At 42.5% G+C, this 25,273-nt stretch overlaps 1 protein-coding gene across 6 annotated transcripts in view; it reads right to left on the bottom strand.

Moving 5' to 3' along the window:
- Positions 1 to 24,910, bottom strand: part of NNT (nicotinamide nucleotide transhydrogenase) — an 86,276-nt gene extending 61,366 nt beyond the window's left edge. Inside the window, exons 1-6 of one of the 6 annotated variants that reach the window (XM_075128462.1) lie at positions 24,804 to 24,910; positions 22,303 to 22,448; positions 9,734 to 9,941; positions 7,919 to 8,013; positions 2,587 to 2,816; positions 742 to 959 (exon numbers count right to left, since the gene is read on the bottom strand). In XM_075128462.1, the coding sequence (XP_074984563.1) occupies positions 742 to 959; positions 2,587 to 2,816; positions 7,919 to 8,013; positions 9,734 to 9,792 (602 nt within the window). In that variant the 5' untranslated portion in view covers positions 9,793 to 9,941; positions 22,303 to 22,448; positions 24,804 to 24,910. Of the gene's footprint in view, positions 1 to 741; positions 960 to 2,586; positions 2,817 to 7,918; positions 8,014 to 9,733; positions 9,942 to 11,488; positions 11,520 to 13,275; positions 13,388 to 22,302; positions 22,449 to 24,364; positions 24,726 to 24,803 lie in introns of those variants that run through there. The other 5 variants (XM_048851051.2, XM_048851052.2, XM_048851053.2 and 2 more) reach the window with 5 other exon arrangements.
- Between the last annotated feature and the right edge of the window lie 363 nt (positions 24,911 to 25,273).

Genomic DNA, 25,273 nt, shown 5'->3' with positions numbered 1-25,273 from the left:
AAATTTATATTATGACATCCTGTCACATTCTATTAAAACTATATAAGATGAATGAGAAGACATGCAGAATAATTATTCAAGCCATTACCTGGTTTTCTCTAGTATAATTTAAAAAATAACATCAGCTGTATACATCCACAAACAAGCTGGTAATTTGCCTAGAGCAAGAGGCTAAATACATTTTGAAGGGCACAAAATGTTTTCTTACTTTGAAGAGTGACACCTTCACGCCTGTACAAAAAAGCAAATGTTCATAATACTTGCTGACAGCCAGTTTACCAACTAAGTTGCCACCACAGAAGCTACTGAGAATGCAAATCCTAGGGGAGTTTAGGCTTTCAGTCCCATCTGCCATGCTTGTGGGTTTCATTTAGAGCACTCTATACTGTCTTATCCCCAACCTCTGTGTTGGACATTAGTCACTCTGTGTATCTTAGTCTTTCGCTATCTCAACTATAGCTTAAGCCCACTCTGATCTAATTCATTGGGTGAGGCACTACAAACAAGTTCACAGATTAAGAATTGCTTTCCAATAAAAAAAAAAAAAAAAATCTGAACACTGCAAGGCTGACCATAAGAGACTGACAAGATTAGACAACTCTAATAGACTGATTCTTCTTGAAACAGCTGCATGAAAACCAATGCAGAATTGTTTTGGACACAACATATTAATACCAGAATGTTAGGTTACCTTTATCTAGCTATATTTACAGTCAAGGTGAAAAAAAGTTAGTTCCATACCCTGCAATGTTGGCCATGGAGCTAAGAGCATCATATCCCTGAGCAATGGTGACCCGTGGAACCTGATCCATAGCCAAGACAGTAGTTTTCCTTTCTACAAGTTTATTCAGTAGGTCTGGGTTTTGAGCTGGGTAGATAAAACTAATCAGGGTAGCAGCCGTCTTTAAAAGATCTGCCTCATGTACTCCTAGTGCAGGGTTAACGATAGGAGCCCTCACCTGAAGGAAAAAAGAAGGGTTTAGATTAATCAATACAAACAAATTACTGCATGTCCCATGGAAAAATATGAACAGGCAAAGAGGTTTATTAAGGATTGTTTACACAACTAAACTAATGAAACGTGCCTTTCACTTGTAGGTCACTGATTAAAATCAGACCTAGGTAATTTAGTGGCAGTACAGCAGGGCCGGATTAACTCTCCTATGGTCTGGGGCTATTAGATTTTGTGGGGTCCCTGTATACAAGTCTTTTTACAGAATTTAAAACAAAATGATCACAATTATGGCATCGAGGATATTAATGCTCTAATAAACTTGCCTTTTAATTAACATAAAACCATTCTGTGGTTACATTTCAGTCTTAAAACATGTAGAATATAGTTAATTCAAAATAGCCTATTTCTGACCTTAGAACAGCTGTTATATTAGTTTCTCTCTGGGAGGGAGTTTGGGTGCAGGAGGGGGCTCCAGGCTGGAGCAGAGTGTTAGGGTGCAACAGAGGGTGAGGGGTGCGGGCTCTCGGAGGAAGTTTGGCGTAGGACGGGATTCTGACCTGAGGCAGGGGGTTGAGGTGTAGGAGGGGTGCAAGGTGTAGGCTCTGGCCCGGAGGCAGAAAGCAGAGCCGCCCCCTCCCTGCCGCGCCCAGGGCTGCAGAGACGTGCCAGCAGCTGGCCACTTCTGGGAGCGGCATAGGGCCACAGCATGCAGACAGACTGTCTCAGCCCTGCTGCACTGGGGCCTCCTTTAGCCCGGGGCCTGGGCTGCTGCCCCTAAAGCCCCTGCGTTAATCCGGCCCTGCAGTATAGAAATAGAATTCAAGGGTCCTGTGTGAAATGAGTTATTCAGCTGGTAATAGTTTCTGTGAAGGACATGTTTGCATTACTGTAATTAACATGTACACTGGCAGTCTCAGTCCTACTCCTCAAGAGATCAGGAAACCAGTCTATTCTTAAAGATATCACCACCTCTAAAGGCTGAAAAACACAAAGAAGCTTGCACTGCTGTTGTCTGCCTTAGACCCAGAGGGCTTAGATGTCCAAATCTGTTAGCTAGCCAGTCCCTCTCTTGAGAATATTTTTAAGATGGCCACTTCAGAGCACACTGCTGCCATAAGGTCTTTGAATGACAACTGGAGGATGGTGTGTGGCATTTATTCTTAAGCTAGCACCACATGTAGAGCTATTACAGGAGAAAAATAACTGATTTCTTTTCTATTATTAGTCTTAAGAGTGCAGGTTCCTTGGGGCAGGGATCCTTTCTACTCAGTGCTCTGAACAGCATTCTCCTTACTTTGCTCTGGGAAATGCCATTACTCTGTGTGTGAACAGCAAGAAGTTGTCCTCAAACCATTTCAAAACTTCTGTTCAAAGGTTTGGTTCTATTTTCCAGCTTAGTAGAGTTTTTAGTGCCCAGATTTGAGCCAACAAATAATCAAGTGATGAAAATTAAAACACAGGTAAAACCTGAAATGTGCAAGATGTGAATTAAACAGTAGCTTTTTTTAAAAAAAAAAAAAAAAAAAAAAGAGGGAGCTCGAAGTTCAGCAGACTATATGAAATGGTTTGGAAAAGTCATATATTAGCCCTAAAACATTTAAAATACAGTATATTGAGGAAAAAAGAATTACTTTGAGTACTAAATCAGAAGCCAATACTTCCTTGGTCCCTTGGATCTTTGCTCCTGCCTCCCTGTAGTGGTCATCAGAGAATTTGGAAGCTTCTCCAGCACCTGATTCGACTACAACATTGAATCCTTGTTTAATCAAAGCCTGAACACCAGCTGGTGACAACGCCACTCTCTTCTCGTTCTGGAATATCTCCTTAGGAACACCCACAGTCAACTGCTTATATGGGATTCCTGTAAATGCATAGGAAAAGATGGCATTTAGTTTAGCGGTAATAAGAACTATCTGATGTTCTGTTACAGCATTTTCCTGTACTTTGTATTGACACTTATAGATACATCCCACATTAACAATTTTCTGCTCTCAAAACAGATGTAAGAGGCTAAGCAATTTTTTCCCAGAAATGTAACATCTTGCAGTTCTACTCCCAAGCATCACTTTCCCTTAATTACCAACAGGTGACAGTAGTAGTCCAATGTAGTAGGAAAGTCAGCTCACAGGCAGCAAGAAGTCTCTAAAGATTCAGATGGGTATAAATTACACTAAAATACTATGGGCTTGACTGGCTTAATGAAAGTACAATAGAGCCTGGATCTGAACCCATACTAATCAGTGCTTGAGCCTACTCTTTTTACAAATGAGCATAATATTTACTTACCTTCCAGGGATATCTTGTGAAACATAATGGTTTGTAAAGCACTTTGGGATGCTGGATGATGGTTGCTGTAAAAGCTGTTAAAGACTAAATGTTTGTTTGGTTTTTTTAAATTGGGATGACAGCCTATTAGTTTTCTCAGTTTGAAAGTTACAGTCATTTTCAAGAGAAATAAGGGACTGAAAAAGCCAACCTCAGTATTCTAAAAAGCTTAGAAGTTGTGTTGATTACTGACAACTTTGGTTCTCAAATTATCAACCTCTGATTTATGTAAATTTAAAGACCCATTGTTGAGTCTCAAGTCTGAAATAGTTTAAAACCGTCTAATCCAACTGGGAATGTCTAAATATCCTCCAGACTGATAGAGATTTATTTATATAACACATACATCACACACAGTCAGTCAACCCTCACTATTTTGGTACTAGCACATTAAAAAATGTGTGCTCTATCGAATCTCAGCCCAGTCCTCCAAACAGTTACCACTTAAGTCTATGGAATTTCCACAGAGGAATAAGAATATGTGTCGTGCTATTTGCAGAAGGTCCTACATACCATTTGCATTAAGGAGATGGAGATTTACAATTTATGTAGCCTATTCCACCCATAAAGATGGATGAGAGAGATGTGCCAGTCATACTCAATCTGTTTTTGTTTTTGTAAAAGTGAACTTTTGTTGCAAATTAATTTACAAGGTTTTCAATTTGACCATGAATGTTACATCCTTTGATACAAGATGGTGGTAAACAGAGTTTGTAACAGACTTTATACAATGTAAACATTTGATACAAAAAGTGTATGTTTGGGGGATTTAGGTGTTTGCTCTGCTATCCCACTCCCATCCTTTATTTATACAACTTTTTTTTTTTTTAAAGGGGATGTTTTGACTCACCCTTGAGCCCAGAACTATCTTATAGCTATGAACCTGAAACACCAAGTGTTTATATTTAATCTAAACAGACACTTTTTTTAGGTTAATATTCATGCTGTCACAACTTTTCAATTCTTGATAATTATCTGGCATTGCTGCTACAAAAGTCTGGATTTGAAGAGCTAATTAGATTAGCCAGTCGCCCACACCCTTTAGAACTGACGCCAGAACACACCTACCCATGAGTGGTAGTAGAAATTAAAGGGGAGGAAACATCCCAACAGCCAGAGGTGTATTTCATTTAATTATTTCAGCTTTTCCTTTGATATTGACTGTCTTCACCCAAAATTTAATTGCTGCAATGGTGAAGAACAGTTTGAAAACATCAGTATGTAACGTCTACATACTCAGAGTACATCTACAGTTCTTTACATAACTCCTCCCCCATTACCAGACAAAACAGAATTATCAAAATAAGCAGTGTTTAAAGAACGCTACATCACTGTAATAGCCATGATTTGTATCTAAAACAATTAGTCACATAAGTACCTGAGAGGTACTTTACAAACATCTGCTTCATCAATATACAGCCCTCCTAGACATCACAATACAACTGGAACAACATCCCCTACTCCCACAGTAGGCAAGTAGGAAGCTTTCTCTGCCAGCCAAATAGGAGTGCCAACAGCACTCTATTCTATTCTCTTGCTGCTTGGAAGAGGCACCTCTTCCCCTGCCTTTCCAGCTACCCAAGTAGTGGAGGACCCAGTCCTGACTATCTAATTCAGGTCAGTGAAAATGACATGCTTTTTTAGAAAGCAGAAGTGAAATTAAGCAGATTATTGTCAATTTCACTCTGTGGCTCAGGGAAGTTCTGAACAGCAGAGGCTGATTTGGGGAAAGCGGACACAAAATGGCAAAAGGGAGAGAGTGGAGAAAACACACATACACACACACTTTTACAAAGCCAGGAAGGAAGGAAGAGGAAGCTCCACAGTGCAGTGGCATCTGGGGAGCCTGAGGGAAAAATCAAACAATAAAAGGGAGAAGAGCGTGATCAATCCCTTATATCATTCTGACACTGGAGGGAGTGAGAACACAAAAGAACACAAACTTAATCTAGACAACTGTAAATTTCAATAAGCGACTTTAAAGCATTTTCTGCTACCACATGTTCAAGGTGCATTGCTAATTGATCGTTTTATTAGTTTTCTTTTTTATTCCATTTATTTTCCCCTGATGCTGTGTGGAAGGCTCAGGGGAAAATCCACAGTGTGACAGTTGCAAAGTTTTCTCATTTCTTTCACTCATTCTGTTAGATGTTACTTGCATGAAAGATGTATTTCTCTGGATGTTTTAATCTGATTTAGTGTCCTTTCTAACAGACACTACAATCTATCGCCAATATGGAAAGTTTTGCCCTTCACCTAGAAACAGGGAAAGCAGGTCACTGAGAAATACCCAGTGATTTTCCTGCTCTCCACCAAATCCACAAATGCACTACACGCTTTCCACCAGCCATAAGACTCCACTTCAGTACAGTGCTGCCCACTCACAATCATCAGCATCAGCATCTAGCTGGTAGTAATCCAGTATGCTTTTCAAGCCCTGTATCTCAATCTGCAGGCATTTCATTTCCCAACAAAAAAGACCAGCTGTTTAACAATGCAGAGCAAAGAACTATATTAACGGGTTAGGGCAGGACACCACGATCACTACATCCAATGGAAACTACATGAGATATTCTGCAGGTGATATTTTACACAAGCAGAATTTAAATATAGTTGAGCTGGAACTTGTGGGTTATCATCACTCTTCAAATGAAATTTAAAACCCAGAAGTATCTCCAGGAGTGCATTGTCCACTCTCATTCTGAGTCATGGGTTTAAATAACAGGCTACATTTACACCTGGAGCTGCGGTTGTGATTCCCATACTCTTGGTAGCTCTCATCAAACTAGTTCCCTAAAAACAGCTGTAGCCATGGAAGTATGGACAGCAGCACAGGCTAGCCTCTCTGAGGGCATACCCACAGAGTCCAGGCAGGTTTATACTTGAGGCTGCTAGCCCATGCTGCCGCTGGCCACTGCCCATGCTACCACAGCTACTCCTCTATTTTAGCACACTAGCTGGAGGACGTTTACTGAAGTTGGAAATCACACCCCAAGATCCAAGTGTAAGTGTAGCCTAAGTTGTGCAGGGGGGGGGAGTGTGAAGCATTTCCTACTGAAATACCAACAGCACTTCCTGCAGAACCTACCCATTCCATATAGCCTACATAGTTTGTAACATTAACAAGATTCTACAGGGACTCAAGTACAAGTGGAGACTTAGCCTTTTAACTGTAAGTCACGAGCTCAAGAGCAGCCTCTGGCAACAGCAGATGTTTTGATGGCTTATGTGAAATTAGGTTTATTTTGATCCTGTTCCCATCAGACATGTGCAAACCTCACAGCACAGAGTCTCTCCCTCCCTTCCCCCCACCAACCCAGTTGGTACTCAAGAGGGGCCAAGGACTGAATAGGCATGGAGACTGACCTGCCCTCTTACCCTACATATCAGAATTGAGGTAACTTGGGGGGGAAATGTTGTGACGGTTGAACTGCTTCCCATGCCATGGATAAAGGAATTCAATTTCCTGGAACCTCGCACAGGCACTGAGATGCCATTAAACTTTTCACTCATTTTCCATTCAAGTAATAGATACATAAAAGCTTGCTGATGCACAACTATCTAGCTTAGGTAATGAGAGGCACTTTATCACCTGGGTATCTAAGGTGGGATTCCAAAACTGCATAGTCCCATTGACCTCAAGAACAGTATACACAAACTGTAACAAGTAGAAATATTTTTAATAAGGCAACATACTTGCTGCTGTGATGCTGTGAAAAGTAAACAGTGAACTCAGCTGCTCATTGATGAGACTTTCAAAGTGCACATGGCCTTAAACAAATCTCCTCCCAACACAAAATAGGTAGACACATTAGATTCCCAAGCTTTTAAAAGTATCTAACAATTGAAACTGAGCCTATTAGGAGTCTACTCTCCATTTAACTTCCACTTAAAAGATTAAATACTGAACAAGTCACTATATTAAACTAACAGGAAAAGTTAACAAGAACTGGGTAGAGAAATCAAAAGAAAAATACAAGCCCTTTTTTTCATAGTACTTTAACTTCAGAGAGTGCCATGATACAGAGTGATACCAATAAATGTTATCAGAGAGGAAAATCAGACATAGTTTGCTGGGGAAAAGAGACTATCAGATTATGTGCTATGTCTTTAGGATGGGAAGGAAGGCACAAAACTCAGCTAGTTACCAACTTTAACATCAGCTTCAGAGGAAGCTGCTCACCTGTTCTCAGAGTTCTGAAGTAAGACGAGGAGACATTCTGAAGGACAGTGATGTGATGAAGACAAATGAATGGTGTAGAGAAGGTAGATCAGATGCTTCTAATTCCACATCTTATTACAAGAACAAGGGGACAATGAAACTGAAAGGTAGCAAATTTAACTAATGAAAGGAAATGTTCAGGGCTTTCTTTTTTAATAGACACAATAAACAGTTGGCCTGTGGAACTCATTGGCACTAAGAGCTTAGCAAGATTTAGAAATAATTGACAGTTACAAGAATATGAAATATTACAAAGGAAAGATTTTTAAAAAGCTTAAAGAAAAAAAAAAGGAGTTTAGGGAGGGATATGCACCATCACACTTCAGGGCATAAACCAATCTCTAAGGGAGGGTGTAGGAAGAAACGTTCTTTGTGAGCAAGTTACTCCATAACTGCCTACTGCAGGGTTTTTGCACCTTCCTCTGAAGCATCTGGTAATGGCCATAGATGGAGACAGGATACTGGACTAGATGGACCATTGGTCTGCTCCAGTATGGCAATTCTTATGTTCCTAAGAGACGAAGAAAATGGCAACCAGAACAAACAGTGACATGAAAGAATCCACCCTTCAATTTTACCTTTAATTTCAACTTTTCTACTGACATCCTTTCACTAACCTCAGTCTTACAGAGCACACATCAAACACTATACATCACACAATGTGGAAACAATCTTTAAATAGATGTAAGTATAAATATCTTCCATTGAATGATTTCTCAGTGGTAAATCTCTTCCCCATTTTGCTCGGACTATTTAATCTCAAATGGAAAAAGGGAATCAGCACAAAGTTTCCCTTTTTATTTTTTTTTTAAATAAAGGCTAAGCCTCTTCTGCAATACAAAGTGAGATATGGGGATATAATCTGAGGTAGCACCTACAAGCCTAAATAGCTAAACAAATGTACTAACATTTTTCAAATTATCTTCTTCTTTATAACAAGCTGATTCTGAATGCTAAATAATGTTTAATCAAATACAGATTTACATCACAGTAATTTACTAATTTTATTTTTAGAAATTGTGATTCTGAGGTTACAGTGAAATTTAGTAATTTAGTTCATATGCTGATGAATTTATTTATAGAATCCCCAACCCAAAAGAAAGTATTCAACAGAAATAAAAGTATACCTAGTCAATAACAGAGAAGAACATGACATTTTGTTCAGAAATTTACCCTTCATTTGCCTTTTTTGTTTATTGAATCCCAATGCTCAGATTATCAAAAACAAAAAAGTGGTCCAATTGAATCATCAACTAGCAGGGTTATTAAGTTTGGTTACTTTCAGTGTTAAATACTGGATGGCATAACAGTAAGTGTCACACACACATGATATTTCACGTGGATTGATAGTTCTGAAGACAGAAGTACTGTGTAGTTAGTAAATACTTTAAGGCATAACATCAAGTATCACATGAAGATGTCCATCCTAATCTGTAGAAACAATTACTACTGACTATCAAAGAAGCTGTCAAACTGCAGTCTGTGTCGTCTGTGGACTACCAGCAAAGTCTTTTTATGGCCAAAGGCTAAATTCTGTCTTCAGATTTTAATACACTAAATTCCCATTAGGCCCAGGGACGCATCCAGATTCGGGGAAGCATTTAAATATGTGCTTTAGTCTCTTAAACTTCATCTATAGTTGAACGGGTTTGCCTATATAGCTACACCAGCAAATCCCCTAAACTGTGTCTGCATTTATGTCAGCAAGAGTTATTTTGATGTCATATTTTATACTATTCCCTGAATTAAATAAGATATACTCTCAAAAGAACACTTGTTGGAATAACTACATCTATCCTAGGGCATAGGATACATACATCTGTTAGAGGTGAGGTTTTTTCCCCACAGCTATGCAAGCAAAATTTAAGTGTAAACTAGGCCTTGGATAGCAATGGAACCTAAGCATATGCAGAAGTACTTTCCTAAATCAAGGCCATACTCAGTAGGAGCTCTGAACATATACTCAGGAGCATAATTTGGCCCCAAGGTGTTGGGAATTGGGAGAGGAGGTGGTTAAGGAGAAACTCTGTTACACAGTGGTCTATGAAACAAATGTAAAGTTGTACAGCTTCTAATGCACTAGAATTAACTCAAATGATTCAGGGGCGAGTTTTGTACATTTTCATCTAAGCAGTACCTTTTCAAAATATACCTACTTAGGAAGTTTAATCTCCACGTTTAGAAAGGAAAACCTAGTTGCTCTACAAAATTGTTTTATTAAATTAATTTACCTGGTTTTACAGGTGCTTGACACCAGAGTACCTGATGGGTTTGGAACATTCGCAAGCATGGCATCTTCACAGTCTGCACTTTTCGTGACATCACATTGTTGAAGAGAGGATTTGAGCAGCTGATAACTGCTGTACGCAGGAGGCTCGCCATGTTGCCTGGGATCTAACAGCAAGGACTGCCACGTGTGGAATCCCTGCTGCAGCCTTGCTGTGCACAGAAATCACAAACAGAGGCATTAACAATTAATGGTACTAGAGAGATGAACTGTGTAGAGTCAGATGCTTATTTCAATTGACAAAAACCACACAAAATGCCCATCTGTCCCCTCCAAGTAGAAAACAAAGGCCACTTTTTCCTAAAAAGTCTGAACCACCATCAAAAATAGACAGATTGATGGCAGGAATAACAGTACCGTCAATGTACACAGCATTTTATTAGCACTAGTTCAAAGTTATAATACTCAAATAGGCAGGATAGATACAGGTCCCCTTTTACAGAGAAACAGAAAAAGTGTACGTGACTTGACAAAAGCCACACTAAATCAATGACACTGTGGGTATAAGATCCATCTCCCTACTCAGTCACATGCTTCATCAACTGCCATGCTGCCTCTTAACTATAAGAGGCATTTACAGCCCTCAATGTAAATTGATATTTGACCATTAAAACTAAACCTTTAAGTGTTATAAACAAATGTTGATCCAACTAGCAAGAACTGATGTCAGTGACCCCCACCTCCAGAGAAATCCAACAACAATAAATCACACTTGCTTTTACATCCATTTTAACTATAGACTGATAAGAAAGTCAATTGACTGTAAAAAATATTTTACATTACCTTTTCCTGTTGCCATGTAAGATGCAATTATTACTTAATTCAGACATTTGTATTGCTTATCAAAAAGTAGAGACTATGTTAGTGAACCTAAGGTTCAGCTTGAAGGTATACACCACTATACAATAGCTATCAAGTAGGTCACTATTGTCATCAGGATGCTGTCCTTCAGGATTAAGTCAATTTTACTGAAATTAAACAATTAGTCAGGATTTATGAAATCTGGGGTACATGAAGTTCACTCCATAGAAGTATAGATTGTGAAATCTGATAAATCAAGACTGAAGTCTAAATCTTCAATTATAAAAAACATTAAAAAAGGAGAAAATAGAGAGAAAAACCAACTTGCATAGAGATGCATGTAGACTTTTGGCGTAGGTCTTAAGAGAGTCAAGATAACAATTCCTTCTACTGAAAGTTTTGGCATCTCTAACATGTTCCAATGTTAGACTCTAACCACAGCTAGCAGAAACATTTGCTAATTTTGAAGGATTGGGGCCAGTGCATTGCACACAGATGAACCTCTGCATCTCTGTGTGGCCCAATGACTTCAATGAGAACCTGGTCACATACAACATCTTGCATGAATGGTGCCTTTCTGATGTATCTGTCATGTTCACTACCCTAATTTGTTGGTCTCCTCTTTAGTGCCAAGTACAGTTCTGAATGCCTACACCAAACACTGGCAAAATAAAACAATAGCCATGAACTACCGGAGTACACTGATTCACATGCAATATTTTAATTTTTAAAAAACACAACAATAGGCTGAGATATGCTAGGACAATTCCGCTGTTTTGGCAAGACACACAGCTCTCCTAGCTGAAAAAACTCCAGCCCCTTTCCCCCTCTCCCCTGCCCGAAGTACCCAGTCACCACACAGCGTTCAGTAGGCAGCTATGGTTTCTAAAGGAATTACCATAAATAGAAAACATTGTAGCACAGTAAGTTACAAGTCCTCATGCCACGTATTCAGACAGGCACTTAGGATAAGAAATCTATCCCCTTCATTCGTAGTAGGGATAAATAAACATGAATTGGGCCACCTCAGGTTACCAAGCAACATTCGTCTGCGAAACGGTCCCCCTTTAAAGGGCAATCCTCACCCAACCCCACCAATGCACAAAAACGCGCTACCACGTCTGCAAGCTCCACAAGCAGCCGGCGTCCCGACGCCGCCCTCATTAGCGGGTTCTCATTGGCTGCTTGCATTGAGCAATACTATTCATGCCTTACCCCAAGGCCTGTCTGATTGGCCACCGCCCGTCACCTCGTCAGTCACTCTCTCCTTGGAGTCTCCAAGTCCACTCATTGAAACAGCACTGAAATAATTTGAAATTCCTCGCCTCGAACTTCTGCGCGTTTAACTACCTAGCCTGCGCCTATCTTCCAGCCAATCGAAAAGACATGCACATTATGAAAGCAGCATGATCTGATGACTGGAGCACAAGAGTGGAAGTCAGCAGTTCAGAGTTTTATTTCTCGTGCCATAAATGACCTTTTTGACCTTGGCCAAGTCATTAAAGCTCTTTGAGCCTCATTCTGTCCATCTATATTTACATTCTGTGCCAAATGCCTTGAATCGAAGAACTATTTAGCACATGTAATTTCCATTACTTCACTGGGAATTGCTGGTTCGATCAGCTCTTCATTTGTCTATATATAACTTAGAGCTAACACCTACAGGAAAGAAGTGATCTACAACGTTGAATTAAAAATGCTACAGCCGTGCAAGCATGACATCAGGCAGACTCACTGCATCTTCCTTTCCCTCCACATAAAACACATGCATACATCCACGCAGCAAGCTTCTTTTCACTTAGTCTCACAGCTTCCTTCTCCGTTCTACAGCCCCGCCCCTAAACCTTTACAAAAACTATGTTTCCATGAAAGCCACATTGTGTCTAGGTAGCACAAGGTCATCTCTCCCATTACTACTGTAGATCTGTCCTCTATTGTTACCTCAAACTCAATAGATTATCCCTCGTTACGACAGTGAAGTAACAGAAACTGAATCCTTGCTTCCTGCAAGTTTCATTCTTCAGACTTGATTTTTCCAAAATTTTTTCTTGAACACCACGTTTAACTCACTCTACCGGCCTGCACTGTAAAAACCCATCTTGAAATGTGATAGAGAACTGAACTACCACTGCTGGGATTTTCTCATGCATTGTTTATACCTCAGCACTGTCCTGCTATTGTAAAAGATAGAAACTTCCTTTTGTTCAAGTTTTTTTCCCCCTGAAAACCTTCTTGCATCCAAGTTCTCTCGAATCAGCAAATTATACTGAGTCTCCAGCCCCAGGATCTAGTTTCATTTAGTTTTTGTTTAGTATTACCCCAGGCCTTGTGATTTAGTGAAATGGGGATAGAGTAGGCAGCAGCTGTTTTACCCCCTGTTGCAGTTCCAAATAGAAGAGAATAGCACCTACTGGTTCATCCCTCCCCTGCTCCCCAAGCACTTGCTGCAATTTCAGTAGAAGGGGGGAGCAGAGAGAATAAATCAGCCTTTAATCCATTGCATGCCAAGCATCTGCTACATATAGTAGAAGGATAAAACCAGCTGCAATTGCAACGGAAAGGCAGGGTAAAAAGCAGCTGATTATCCCCTAGCTCTGCACGCAATCTTAACTGATTAACCCATCCTTTTGCTAAAGAATAAATAAGACGCCTCCCCACCCCATTATAGGAAACAATAGCACCCACCGGCCTCCACGTTGCGCTCCCTCCGACCCCTGCTCCCACTGCGCCGACCTTCGGGCATGAGCCGGCGCGCGCCAGGGCCCAGCCAAAGGGGCGGAGCGAACGTCCTCCAACCCGGAAGTACTGGGAAGAAATCTAGTTCAAGCGCTGCAGGCAAAGCGCATCACGTGATCTGGAGAGTACCTAAATAGCGGGTTTCATCACATGACGCTCATAGAACGTCTGCAGTATGGACTGGCGCGTGCGTCTGTAACTGTTCCGCCAAGCTCGCTCCCACGCTGCACTGTGCCGTGGGGCGAGTGTCTGCCGGCTGCTCTCCTGGCTGGCGCGGGCCGCGTCCTGGTGCTGCCAGCCGCGTGGGGGGAGGTCAAAAGCCGGGAAGAGTGTTTAAAACTAAGATATGGCGGGGTCTTTTTATTTGCCTTGTGGTGTTTCTAGGTCTGGTTTCCAAGCTTTTCTGGACAGCCCTGCAGGATAGACGCTTCTTTAGTGAAAGCTGAGAGCCTCGTGCAGTGTCCCTATTTCAGCAGCTGAGGCATAAAGAGAAACTCCAAATATTGTGAGATTTGTCTTAAAAATCACCAGAGCTGGAAACCACTGGAGTCTAGGGGAGATGTCCTTTGTTCTTATTGTTAGGGCTAATGGTGGCTAGATGTATCTACATCTCCTTTGCTCTGTGTAATATGTTGTCATATGTGTGTTGCAGATTGCAGACAGGCACATTCAAGAAGGCAAAAGTTTGGGGTATAAAGTGCCTTAGGCATCTTGCTTAACTAATTAATTAGCTGAGTTTTGTTCAGGAAGCAGTCTGAACATGTAAAGCATTGCATAAATAGTACATTTTATTAGTTCTTGAAATGTGTGTGCTGTAGCAAAAGATCCTCTTTTGTGTGACAATCTTAAAGTGTGGCCTATATACCACAAAAAGGAGTGACTATAAATTCTAATCATTAGGATATCAGTAAAATAGGTAACATGGTGCTTTTCAGAGGACTGCTCACAAGGAACAATTTATCGGTTTGCCCACTTTCTTTCATTTTTGTAGTCTCAAAATTCCTCTCTAGTGTATTATTTACAGGTACAATTTAGGCATTTTACAGTGGAATAGGCATTTTTTTAAGTTTTAACCTATCTGTGAGTGCAAGATGCCCCTGAGGTGGTGCGTCCTTTTGTGCTATGGCAATGAGTTCCACAGGCTGACTTGCACTGTGTTAAGAAGTACTTACTTTTGTTTGTTTTAAACCCCCTGCCTATTAATTTCAAGTCCCAAGACAGCATTCATAGCATTCATTTCAAATTTTAAAATGTTAAATATAAAGTGGATGTGAGCAAAGGTGAATGTGATTTGTAAGGAGATTTTTAATGAGGGAAGCCCTAACCCTAAATCAGAACAACTGGATCATGCTTAATAGTAGTACTCAGAAGTCTAGTAACAGTACTGAAAATAGCAACCTCAAATGTTCAGACCGCCCCCCCCCCCCAAATCATGAGATTATTTTAAAAGGATTAAATTGTGTTTTGGCCTGTCTCATTTTTGAAACCCCTCCTCCCCCCACCTGTCTCTAAATTGTGTGTGACAATTACAGGGTTGCTAATTCTCACATTTATAGCCTGTATGGTTATATTGGGCACAGGCACCAAGTTTCTGAAGTGCCGGGGGGGGGGGGGGGGTGCTTGACTGCCAGCTCTGCCCCGAGTCCACCTCTTCCCCCAAGGCCCCACCCAGGCCCCACCCCTTCCTCCAAGACCCTGCCCCACCTTTGTTCCACCCAGTTCCACCCCCTTCCCTGAGCATACTGTGCCCTTGCTCCTGCCTGTCATGAAACAGCTGATTGCAGCAGGTGGGAGGTGCTGATCTGCAGGGTCCGCCAGCAGGCGGGAGACATTGGGAGTGGTGGGGGGAGCTGCTGTTTTTCCCCAGTGGGTTTTCCAGCCCCAGAGCACCCACAGTCAGCACCTATGGTAATGGGTCCTGCTGTGAGAAATCTTGGTAGGGCCCCAACCAAGACTGGGGCCCATTGTGCTAGACCTGTACAGACACAATAAGAAAAGGTCCCTGCCCTGAAGAACTTGCAATCTAGTGCAAAATGTAGCAGTGAGTTTATGATGTGAGAGCTGAAACTGGGATCCAACTCGGCTCAAGTAGGGTCTATCAAACATCCATTTGATGGGGATAATTTTTAATCCCTGCAATGATGGGCAGGATTCACACTGGTGATTGAGAGGTGAAAAGCTCTAAAGTCCATAACAATGCCCTGAGTCATCTAATCCCCACATAACACCTTAGAGAATGAGGCTTCTGACTGTGTACCCTAACAGGTCACAAGCTAGATGGAAAATAAAGAGAAACTTCAACTTTTAAAAAAAACTCATGATTTTTAGGCCCATCTAATTGTTTTTGGGGGGACCAAGTTTTGACAGTTTTGGAGCTTACATAGGCAGAGTCTCTCACATGTTGCTCTCAGCAGCTATGTCTTCACTGCAAAAAGGGCTTTTTTAATTTTTTTTTTTTTTTTTTTTTACAATGGGACAATGAGTGTGGATTAGCTATCCTGCTGTAAAATTTTTATGGAGACAAGATACTGTAGTTTTTTTACCATGAGGTCAACTACACAAGGTCAGCACTATACCCTGTCCTATAGCTGACCTTGTGTAGTTGACCTCATGATAAAAAACTACAGTGCCTTTTCTCCATTAGCATTTTACAACAGGATAGCTAACCTATTAGGAGCAAGAAGATGAGTAATGGGGCCAGAAGGGGTTGAGGGGCAAATGAGTTGAAAGTCTCTAGGTAAAGAGGAGGGGTGGGGGGCAAAGGGGTCATAGTAGCGGTCTACTAGAGACCACTGAATCAGAAGGAGGAGGTGGATGAGGTACAACAACTAACAGCAATATCTGAAACACAAAAGCTGGTAGTAATGGGGGCTTGTGATGCCCCTCACTGGCAGAAAAGGGTTTAAAAACACCCCTAAGGAGGTTGTGCCAGAGGCAGCCAATTTGAAAGGGGCTGAGAGGAGTACCCAATCTGGGCTAGGCAGGCTCAGATAAAAAGGGCTGCAGAGCAGAGTTCAGTCGCTGACTGGAGCTTGAGGGGAGAAAACCAGGCTCTTAGCAGAAGAAGCAGCCCCCAGTGCCTGGGACACTTCAGTGCTACAAGCATGTACCAGGGGATCTAGAGAGCTCCTGGCAGGCTGCTAGGGCCTACAGGCTGAGGCCCTGAAGTAAGGACAGAAAAGGGTGCTGGACCCACATAGAAAGTGGCCACAGAACAAAGGACTGTAATTGCCACTGAGGTAGTGGCTGGATGGAGATTGCAAGTCCCCCAGAAGGGGAGAACACAGTGTGGCACAGCTGGATAGCAGTGTCACTGAAGAGGATGCTGCATTCCTGGAATTGGTGCGGGTCCTGGAGCGAAAGTGATAGCAGCGAGGCACCACCAGAGGAGGGTGCCCTGGTGAGCAAAGCTAATTCCTACGGCAGCCAGCAGGAGTCACCAGAGTGATGAGTCCCACCTCACCACCGGGCTGTTAACTGCCCAGACATCTGTTGGAAAAGTAATACAGCAAAACACAAAATTTCCAGTAAATTTTTGGAATATATTAGGAACAACTTCTTCTTTCAGAAGGTGAAAGAAATAATTAGGGGGACAGCTATTTCGGACGTGAGTCTGATCAGGGAGAAATTGGTTGCGAGTTTGAAAGTGGAAAGCAATTTGGATGAAAGAGATCGTGAAATGATAGATTTTATGATCCTAAAGAAAGGAACAAGTGAAAGCAGCAGAATAAGGACAATGGAATTCAAAATAGCAGTCATTAACAAACTCAGAAATAGTACGAAAGGTCACATGGGAAGAAAATCTTCAGGGGAAGAATTCAGGAGATCAGGCAGTATCTCCAAGAGACAATATTCAAAGTGAAATAACTATCCCAATGTGACAGAAAGATAGGAAGAATTAAAAAAGCCAATATGGCTCCATCAGGAGCTCTTTAATGAAGTGAAAATCAAAAAGGAATCCTACAAATCCCCGCCGCACCTCACCTCCACCTCCTCCCTTGAGCGCACCGCGTTCCCGCTCCTCCCCCCTCCCTCCCAGAGCTTGTTATGCCATGAAACAGCTACTTTGCAGTGGCAAGCGCTGGGAGGAGAACCAGGGACGCGGTGCGCTCAGGGGAAGAGGCGGGGCGGGGATTTCAGGAAGGGGTTGGAATAGGGGCAGGGAGGGGACGGTGTTGGGGTGGGGACTTTGGGGAAACGGTTGGAATGGGGGCGGGAGCAGAGTGGTGTCGAGCACCCACCGGCACCAGCAGAAGTTGGTCCCTATGACCATTGCTATTATCTTTGAGAACTCATGGAGGACAGGTGAATTACCAGGGATCTTGAGAAGGGCAAATATAGTACCTATAGTTAAAAGGGGGCAAAAAAGGACCCAGGGGAAAAAAGAGGACTCAGGAAATTATAGACAATCATCCTAACTTGAATACCTCGAAAGACACTGGAACAAATTATTAAGCAATCAGTTTGTAAGTACCTAGAGGATAATAGGCTAACAAAGAGCCAACATGGATTTGTCACAAACAAATTATGCCAAGCCACTCTAATTTCCTTTTTGGACAGGATTATTGGCCTACAGGATGCGGTTAGGGGGAGGGAAGCTGTAGATGTGATACATCTTTAGTTTACTAAGACTTTTGACACAGCCCCACATGATGTTCTTATAAGCAAACTAGGAAATATAGTCAATTTACTGTAAGGTGGCTGTAGAACTGGTTGAAAGACAGTACTCAAAGTAGTTGTCCAAGGTTTGCTGTAAAACTGGAAAGATATATCTAGTGGGGTCTGGCAGAGGTCCTGGATCTTGTGCTAGTCAGTATTTTCATTAATGACGCGGATAATGGAGTGAAGAGTAGGCGTATACAAATTTGTGGACGACACCAAACTGGAAGGGGTCGGAAATACTTTGGAGTACAGGATTAAAATTCTAAACAACCACGACAAATAGGAGAATTGGTCTGAAATCAACAAGGTTAAATTCAATAAAGAGAAGTGCGACATACTACAGTTAGGAAGAAAAAAAATCAAATACCCATATACAAAATGGGGAATAATTGGGTAGGCAGCAGTACTGCTGAAAAGGATCTGCGGGGTTACAGTGGATCAAAAATGGAATATGAACCAACAATGTGATGCAGTTTCTAAAAAGGCTAATGTAATCCTCTGGTGTATTAACAACAGTGTTGCATGTAAAACATCAGAAGTAATTGTCCTGCTATACTTGGTACTGGGGAGGACTCAGCAGGAGTACTGCTTCCAGTTCTGGGCACCACACTTTAATATGGATGTGGACAAATTGAAGAGAGTCCAGAGGAGAGCAATCAAAATGATAAAAGGTTTAGTACACCTGACCTATGAGGAAAAGTTTTTAAAAAACTGGGCATGTTTAATTTTGAGAAATAAAAACTGGAGGGGGAGGAGGCATCTGACAACAGTCCTCAGATACATTAAGAGGACTGTTATAAAGAGGACTGTGATTACTTGTTCTTTATATCCACTGAAGCAAGGGAGATTTAGGTCAGAAATTAGGAAAAACTTTCTAACTATACGGATAGGTAAGTACTGGAACAGGCTTTCAAGGGAGGTTGTGGAATCCTTGTCATAAGAGTTTAAGAACAGGTTGGATAAACACCTGTCAAGAATGATCTAGGATTACTTGGTGCTGCCTCAGTGCAAGAGGCTGGATGAAATGACCTCTAAAGGTGCCTTCCAGCCCTACATTTCTATGCTTTTGTGAGTCTATGAAAATCTGTTTGTAGGCCAGGCCTAATACTAAAGTAATAGTTTCACCATGGGTTGGTTTTACCAATATAACTATACTGGTTAAATTCACACCTTAGATAATATTGAAAAAACTTTTCCATGCAGATGAAGCCGTAGCAGCAGTTATAAACGTCTTATGTAGTGCAGCTACTAGAGGATGACACAGAGCCACACCTTTGGAGTGAGGCGTCTACAGCTAGGAGCTTCCTGAGATGTGCAGCTACAGTGCTGCCAACTCTTGCAGCATTTGTTCCTGGGGGCACATGATGATATGAGACTCTGAGTCCATTAAAAAAAGAACTATGTTTCTGGCCCTCAGAGTTGCAGAGAAAAGCTTGAAAATGTGACTGATACACACCCGAATGCCTCCAAAGCTGGGTGACAAGTAAAATAAGTCCACATTGTTGATGAGTTTTTTAAATCTCAGATGTGTCTGGGAGCCTGGCTCATGATTTTTGAACATGTGGGGTGAGTCACACTGCACTAGCCAGGCAAAGTTTATTTAATCCAGGGTAGCAGAGCCCATTTTATGCAGGGATGGCCCTAGACCAAATGGTGCCCCAGGCGGGGAGTGTCTTTGATGCCCACCTCTCCCTTCCACTTCATTAGTTAAAATTTTCAATGACTGATGCACAATTTGTGTGCATAATTTATCCTTGTCATATAAGACAATAAATTTGCATGTTGGTAGCTGTAAATTTCTATTTATTCATGCCATACATAAGCAAATAAATCATTTTCTCTAAGCTTATAGAAACTTTTTAATTTTAAAAATAACTGAAGTGTACTAACATCAAGAAATTAAACTGTGCACCAATATTGGGTGGATCAGTATTACGTAGTGTTAGCATAGGTGACAGCCTTAGAATGTTAACCCTAGTTGTTTAGTTCAAATAGTTGCTTTTCTCACCTTTGCCCTCATGAACTGAAGCACGGTGTCAGAGATCCAAAGACTGGCCAATGGCATTTTCAAGTGATGTCAGTCTCTTATCAGCCATCATCAAACCAAGATATGTTTTGCATGAGCAGAATCTTTAAAGCTATCCACACATTAGAAAAAGTGTCCTTCAGCTCTGCATCATGAATGAATTGGAGAACTTGGAGTGGAGAGTGCTTCCCATGTTGCAAAACATGATGGATGTTGTCCAATTCGATATAAAGGTCTTTTTCATCAATTTCTGAACATCCCCCAGGTGTCAGCATCCGGTGAAGGTCTGTACAATAGATCAAGAATGTTTTCTTATTCACCGGCATCCTACTAAGCTCATTAAAAATAACCCAGCTGTTTTCGTGGTGCTTCATTTCTCTGAACTTTTCTTGGATTGGATGGACACTCAAGCAGCGTCAATGAGCAAGCAAAAAAACCTCCCTCTCGAATTTTTTTTCCAAGCTTCCCATCACCTTAGCTCTGCCCTCATAACCAAACTATCTCTTCTTCCAAGGAATACGAGTATCCTTGAAGACAGGCTCAACTCCTAAGTTTTCCACCATTTCTTTGGCAGCAGTGACGGCATCTTCAAATCTGTCTCTGTAGGCCACTACAAAATCAAGGCAGCTTCTCATCAAAGTAGTAGTAGTCACAATGTCCATCGACTGAGTTTGTAATGCCTTGCTTGCAATGTTTACTTGTAACAGGATATCGTGCCAAACCACAATTGAGACCAGAAATTTGAAGTCAATGATCTGGTTTGCCAGGCTTTATGCCTCATGTCGGATTCCAGCTTCAGCTTTAATGCCAGGTTCATCAGGGCATTGTAAACCTCAGTCACTTGGTACCTCATTGGGCTTATGCTGTCAATGCAGCTCACCCAGCAAGTGTCATTTTGTGGCTTCATGGTCAGATTTGTAACATTGTCCGTGAGGATCTTCCACATGATAGTTGATGCTGAAAACAGGACATTTATCCTTTGCAGTATTCCAAAGAGAGACTGAATCTAAAGAAGATGACTCTGCATCTGACACAGGCTGAGGGAATGGCAGCCACAAAGCATGAAGAAAGCTCTTGGATTCAGTGCAAGGATTGTTGCCTGGAAGCCACTGTTTCTTCCCTTCATGTTTGCACCATTGTCATAGCCTTGGCTGCAGCAGTCCTGAAGCTTTATTTTGTTCTCATTCAAAATGTTCAGAAACAGTTGTGTTAGGCCTTTTCCAGTAGAGTCGTCCATAGACCGGAAACCGATAAAGTTTTCCTTTACTTGGATACAGCCATCCTCGTCGTCAACAAATCATACTGTAAATGACATCTTTTCATTGTGACCAATATCGGGAGTGCAGTCTGTTATTACAGCATAGTTATTAGCTTTGCTGAGCCGCATCAATATGTTATCAAGCACCTTCCTCCTTCCCATAGGGACCAATCAATTTGTTTTGAATTGTTTTGCTGCAGTAATGGTTCATAGCTTCTTTATGAACTACTCAATGTGTGTGCTCATGCATAACATAGCATTTTCCAAGGAGCTCTACCAAACCAAGGAAATTACCATTATGTTCTGTGAATAACTTATCTGACAAGCCCTGGAAAGCCATGTTATTCTTTGCAAGAGGGTAATTGAGATCAGACATCGAGCACTTCCTCCAGTGTTGGTTCTCTACATTAATAATGTGCTAGTTTTCTGCATCTATGCATTTAGTCAGCTTGAGCCTGGACTCTGCCTCCATCCATTTGGAGTAGACCAGGGGTTCCCAAACTTTGTTCGCAGCTTGTTCAGGGTAAGCCCCTGGCAGGCCGCGAAATGCTTTGTTTACCTGAGCGTCCGCAGGTAGGGCTGCTCGCAGCTCCCAGTGGTCGTGGTTCGCTGTTCCCATCCAATGGGAGCTGCGGGAAGTGGTGGCCTGGCCCGTGCCATTTCCCGAAGCTCCCATTGGCTGGGAATGGCAAACCGTGGCCACTGGGAACTGTGAGCAGCCGTACCTACGGATGCTCAGGTAAACTGTCATGCCAATGGTCTAACAGGAAACTAAGTGGTGTCCACTGTAATAACTAAGTTATCACAGTTGACAAGGAAGGGATTATAAGGTTTGTTTTTGGCTTTCGCCATTTTGTTTGCCCTTCATGTTTGACACCCTTCTTGTTCGTCAGTTGCCACCCTTTTTTAGTAAGAGTGGGAAATAGCCTGCCTAGTAACAGGAGAGCATAAAAGGCCAGCATGCTTCACAGGGCATCCCAGAGGCAGCCCAGTGTCTGCAGAATAACATCAAGAAAGAAGATCAACATACCTCTTTGAGAGTTCCTGATCTGGTGTCGTCGTTCCTGATCCTCATCGTCCAGTCTGTGGTGTTCCTGGTTGTGGTCCTCTTCCGTTCCTGTTCCAGTCGTGGTCCTGATCCTGTTGTGCCATCCTTGTTCCCCTCTTGGTATCCCTCTGAAATAGTGATGTACAGTTTTACCTGTTTATCTTGTTAACCCATTTCTAGTGTAGGGGTCCTGGCTTCATGTCAAATTTGTGTGTTAACTACAGTAAAAGCTTTGTTATCCAACATGTTGGAGGAACAGGGGGTGCCGGTTAGTCAAAAATTCCAGTTAACTAAGAGTTATACTTACCAATAGAATATCAATTTCTAAAGAATTAGAATACAATAAAAAGAATGAAGTATAAAATGGTATACAGGTACTCACCAATCCAGTAGTAGTACTGCACTGGAGAGTGGTTGGTTTTCTGAAGCACTTAGTTGTACACAGGTAAAGTTTTCAATACAGTAAGTTCTTATGACACTACATATCACTATGGGCAGCGCATGGCATACACCCAGATTATTAAAAATACACAAACTATACTGAACATAGTTTAATCTTTCATGATTCAGAAGGCACTTCAGGATCTTCTAGTGCCTCAGGGTCATCATTCTCAACATCAATTCTTATTATTGTAGATGTAGAAGGTGTAGGAGATTGGGCTGAATCTGTAATAACCCTATGACTCACCCTGGAAGCTGCTTTTTTGAATAAATCCCTGATAGCTTGCTTACTTGTCTTCTACCTCTTTTGCATAAAAGTAGAGTGCAGAATGTACAATAGCATAACCTCCTGAGCAGTATACTAGTCCTGGTTATTAGACTGAAGATTTGTATTGGGAGATATCAGAAATGCCAGTTAATAGAGCTTTCCAGTTGATAAAGTGCCAGATAAAACAGCTTTTACTGTACTCAGTTATTTTAATAAATCTTATTGTTTGCACCCCATTAATTGCCTAGTGCTTTTCCTTTGGTTGGAAGATCTGGGGGTGGAGGGGTGGGGAATGGAGGGGGATTGCTACTGGTGATCAGATACAGATCAAGGGGGCTTGGGGCTCCTCTGGCCATGGTGGGGAGGCTCAGCGCTCTGGCAGGTGGGACCTTGGGTGGAAGGGGTGGGGCCGTTGGGTTAGCCTCCCCAAAGGCAGAGGGTTCACCCGGCACCCATGGTTGTTCTGTTTCAGATCTTTTCCCATCAAATTTACCCTTTGCTGTAAACTAGATTTTACTTGAGCTTTTCACTTCCTGTACTGAACTCCTGAAGGCTTCTTTGGAGACATCTTTTATTTTCTACAAGGGAAAACAGAAACTAGTAGGCTTGGTTTACACTACACAGTTAAATCACGTAAGGCAGCGTATGTTCACTTAATTATGTCAGTGTCTACACTACAGCCTTGTCCCGCTGACGTAAGTGCCCTACTACACCGACATAATAATTCTACCTCCACAAGAGATGTACGGCTTATGTTGGTGTAGTTAGGGCGATGCGGTGTCTATATAGACAGTTATTTACGTTGGCTGTTAGCCAACAAAGCTGGGCAGATAGAGCCCAGCTACCCCCTGCTCCTCATGAGAGTTGGAAGAATGGACCCTGTTCCCACCTGGGAGCCAGGGCAAGAAGCTTAGACCCCACTCCCAGCGGAGAACTGGGAGGTGAGAAGCTCCAGGTGGCTTCCCCTATTCCCAGGAGGGAGCTGAGGAGGACGGGGCACAGTAGCCAGGCTTCCAGCAGGGAGTTGCTAGTGGAGCTGAGAAATCTTTGGCTCTCCGCTTCTCACACTGCCCCTTAGGTTGGTGGAAGTGCTCCTGGGGGGGAAGTGCACCACCAACACAAAGAAGGTAGTGTGGACATGCACAACTGCAGTAATTATAGGCCACAGCAGGCACCTGCCCATTCTCCCCAGGGCGCTATAAGTTTACTTACCCTTAGGGAGAGCAAATGTCTATGTTCTGTAATCTTACAAAGTCATCAAACATGTGTTAAGCATGGCAAAAGAAGTAACAGTATTTCTTTTATATTGTTGCATAGATAGGGTTCAATAGATACCTCTGGCATCTCATTAAAGATGTCCTTTATTAGTCACTACTTCCACTCTTCAAGTCTTAAAACACCAGTACAATTACCCAATAAAACAAGGTTCACCATATCATAGCTAGGCTCTCGCATCACTTCATTCTTCTCTCTCACTGACTGACTGGTCAGGAGGGGGATGGCTGACAACATCAAGGAAAATGTAATTCTCAGAAAGCCTGGAAGGTTCCATGACATTCTACAAAGGCCCCGAATAGTCTAGGGTAGTGAAAATGAATCCACACACAGAATATCTGGAACATAGGCGCCCAGGTGGGTGCTCCAGGGCTGGGGCACCATGGGGAAAAATTAGTGGGTGCGCTGCACATAAAGGCAGCTAAGCTCCACTCCCTGCCCCACCACCTCACCTCCGCCCCCTCCCCTGAGCGCACTGCGTCCCCGCTCCTTCACCTACCTCCCAGCACTTGCCACAGTGAAATTTTCAGGGCATAACAAGCTCTGGGAGGGAGGGGGAAGGAACGAGAACACAGCCCTCAGGGGAGGAGGAGGGGAAGGGGCAGGGCTGGGATTTGGGGAAGGAGTCTAATAGGGGCGGGGTTGGGGGGGGGCGACTTTGGGGAAGGGGTTGGAATGGGGGTGGGGCAGGGCTGGAGTCCGGGCAGGGCCCAAGGGGGTGGGGGGTCTAGCACACACCTGCGCCAGCAGAAGTTGGCGCCTATGATCTGAAACATTTTACCTCAGTCTATTTTCCCTTTTGTCACTAACAACAAAAACAGCACCCGAAGCCCGGCACCCCCAAGCTCGGCACCACAGGCGGTCGCGTGCATGGCATGCCCCTAAATCCAGCCCTGTTCTTATGAATGGGTTCAGCTGGCACAGAGCTGGCCCTTCCTTGAAGCTGCCCCCTGCTCCCCAGGAGAGTTG

This window comes from Caretta caretta, chromosome 5 (assembly GCF_965140235.1).
Source record: "Caretta caretta isolate rCarCar2 chromosome 5, rCarCar1.hap1, whole genome shotgun sequence".
Lineage (NCBI taxonomy): Eukaryota > Metazoa > Chordata > Testudines > Cheloniidae > Caretta > Caretta caretta.
This window is presented reverse-complemented; position numbering and strand designations above follow the sequence as displayed.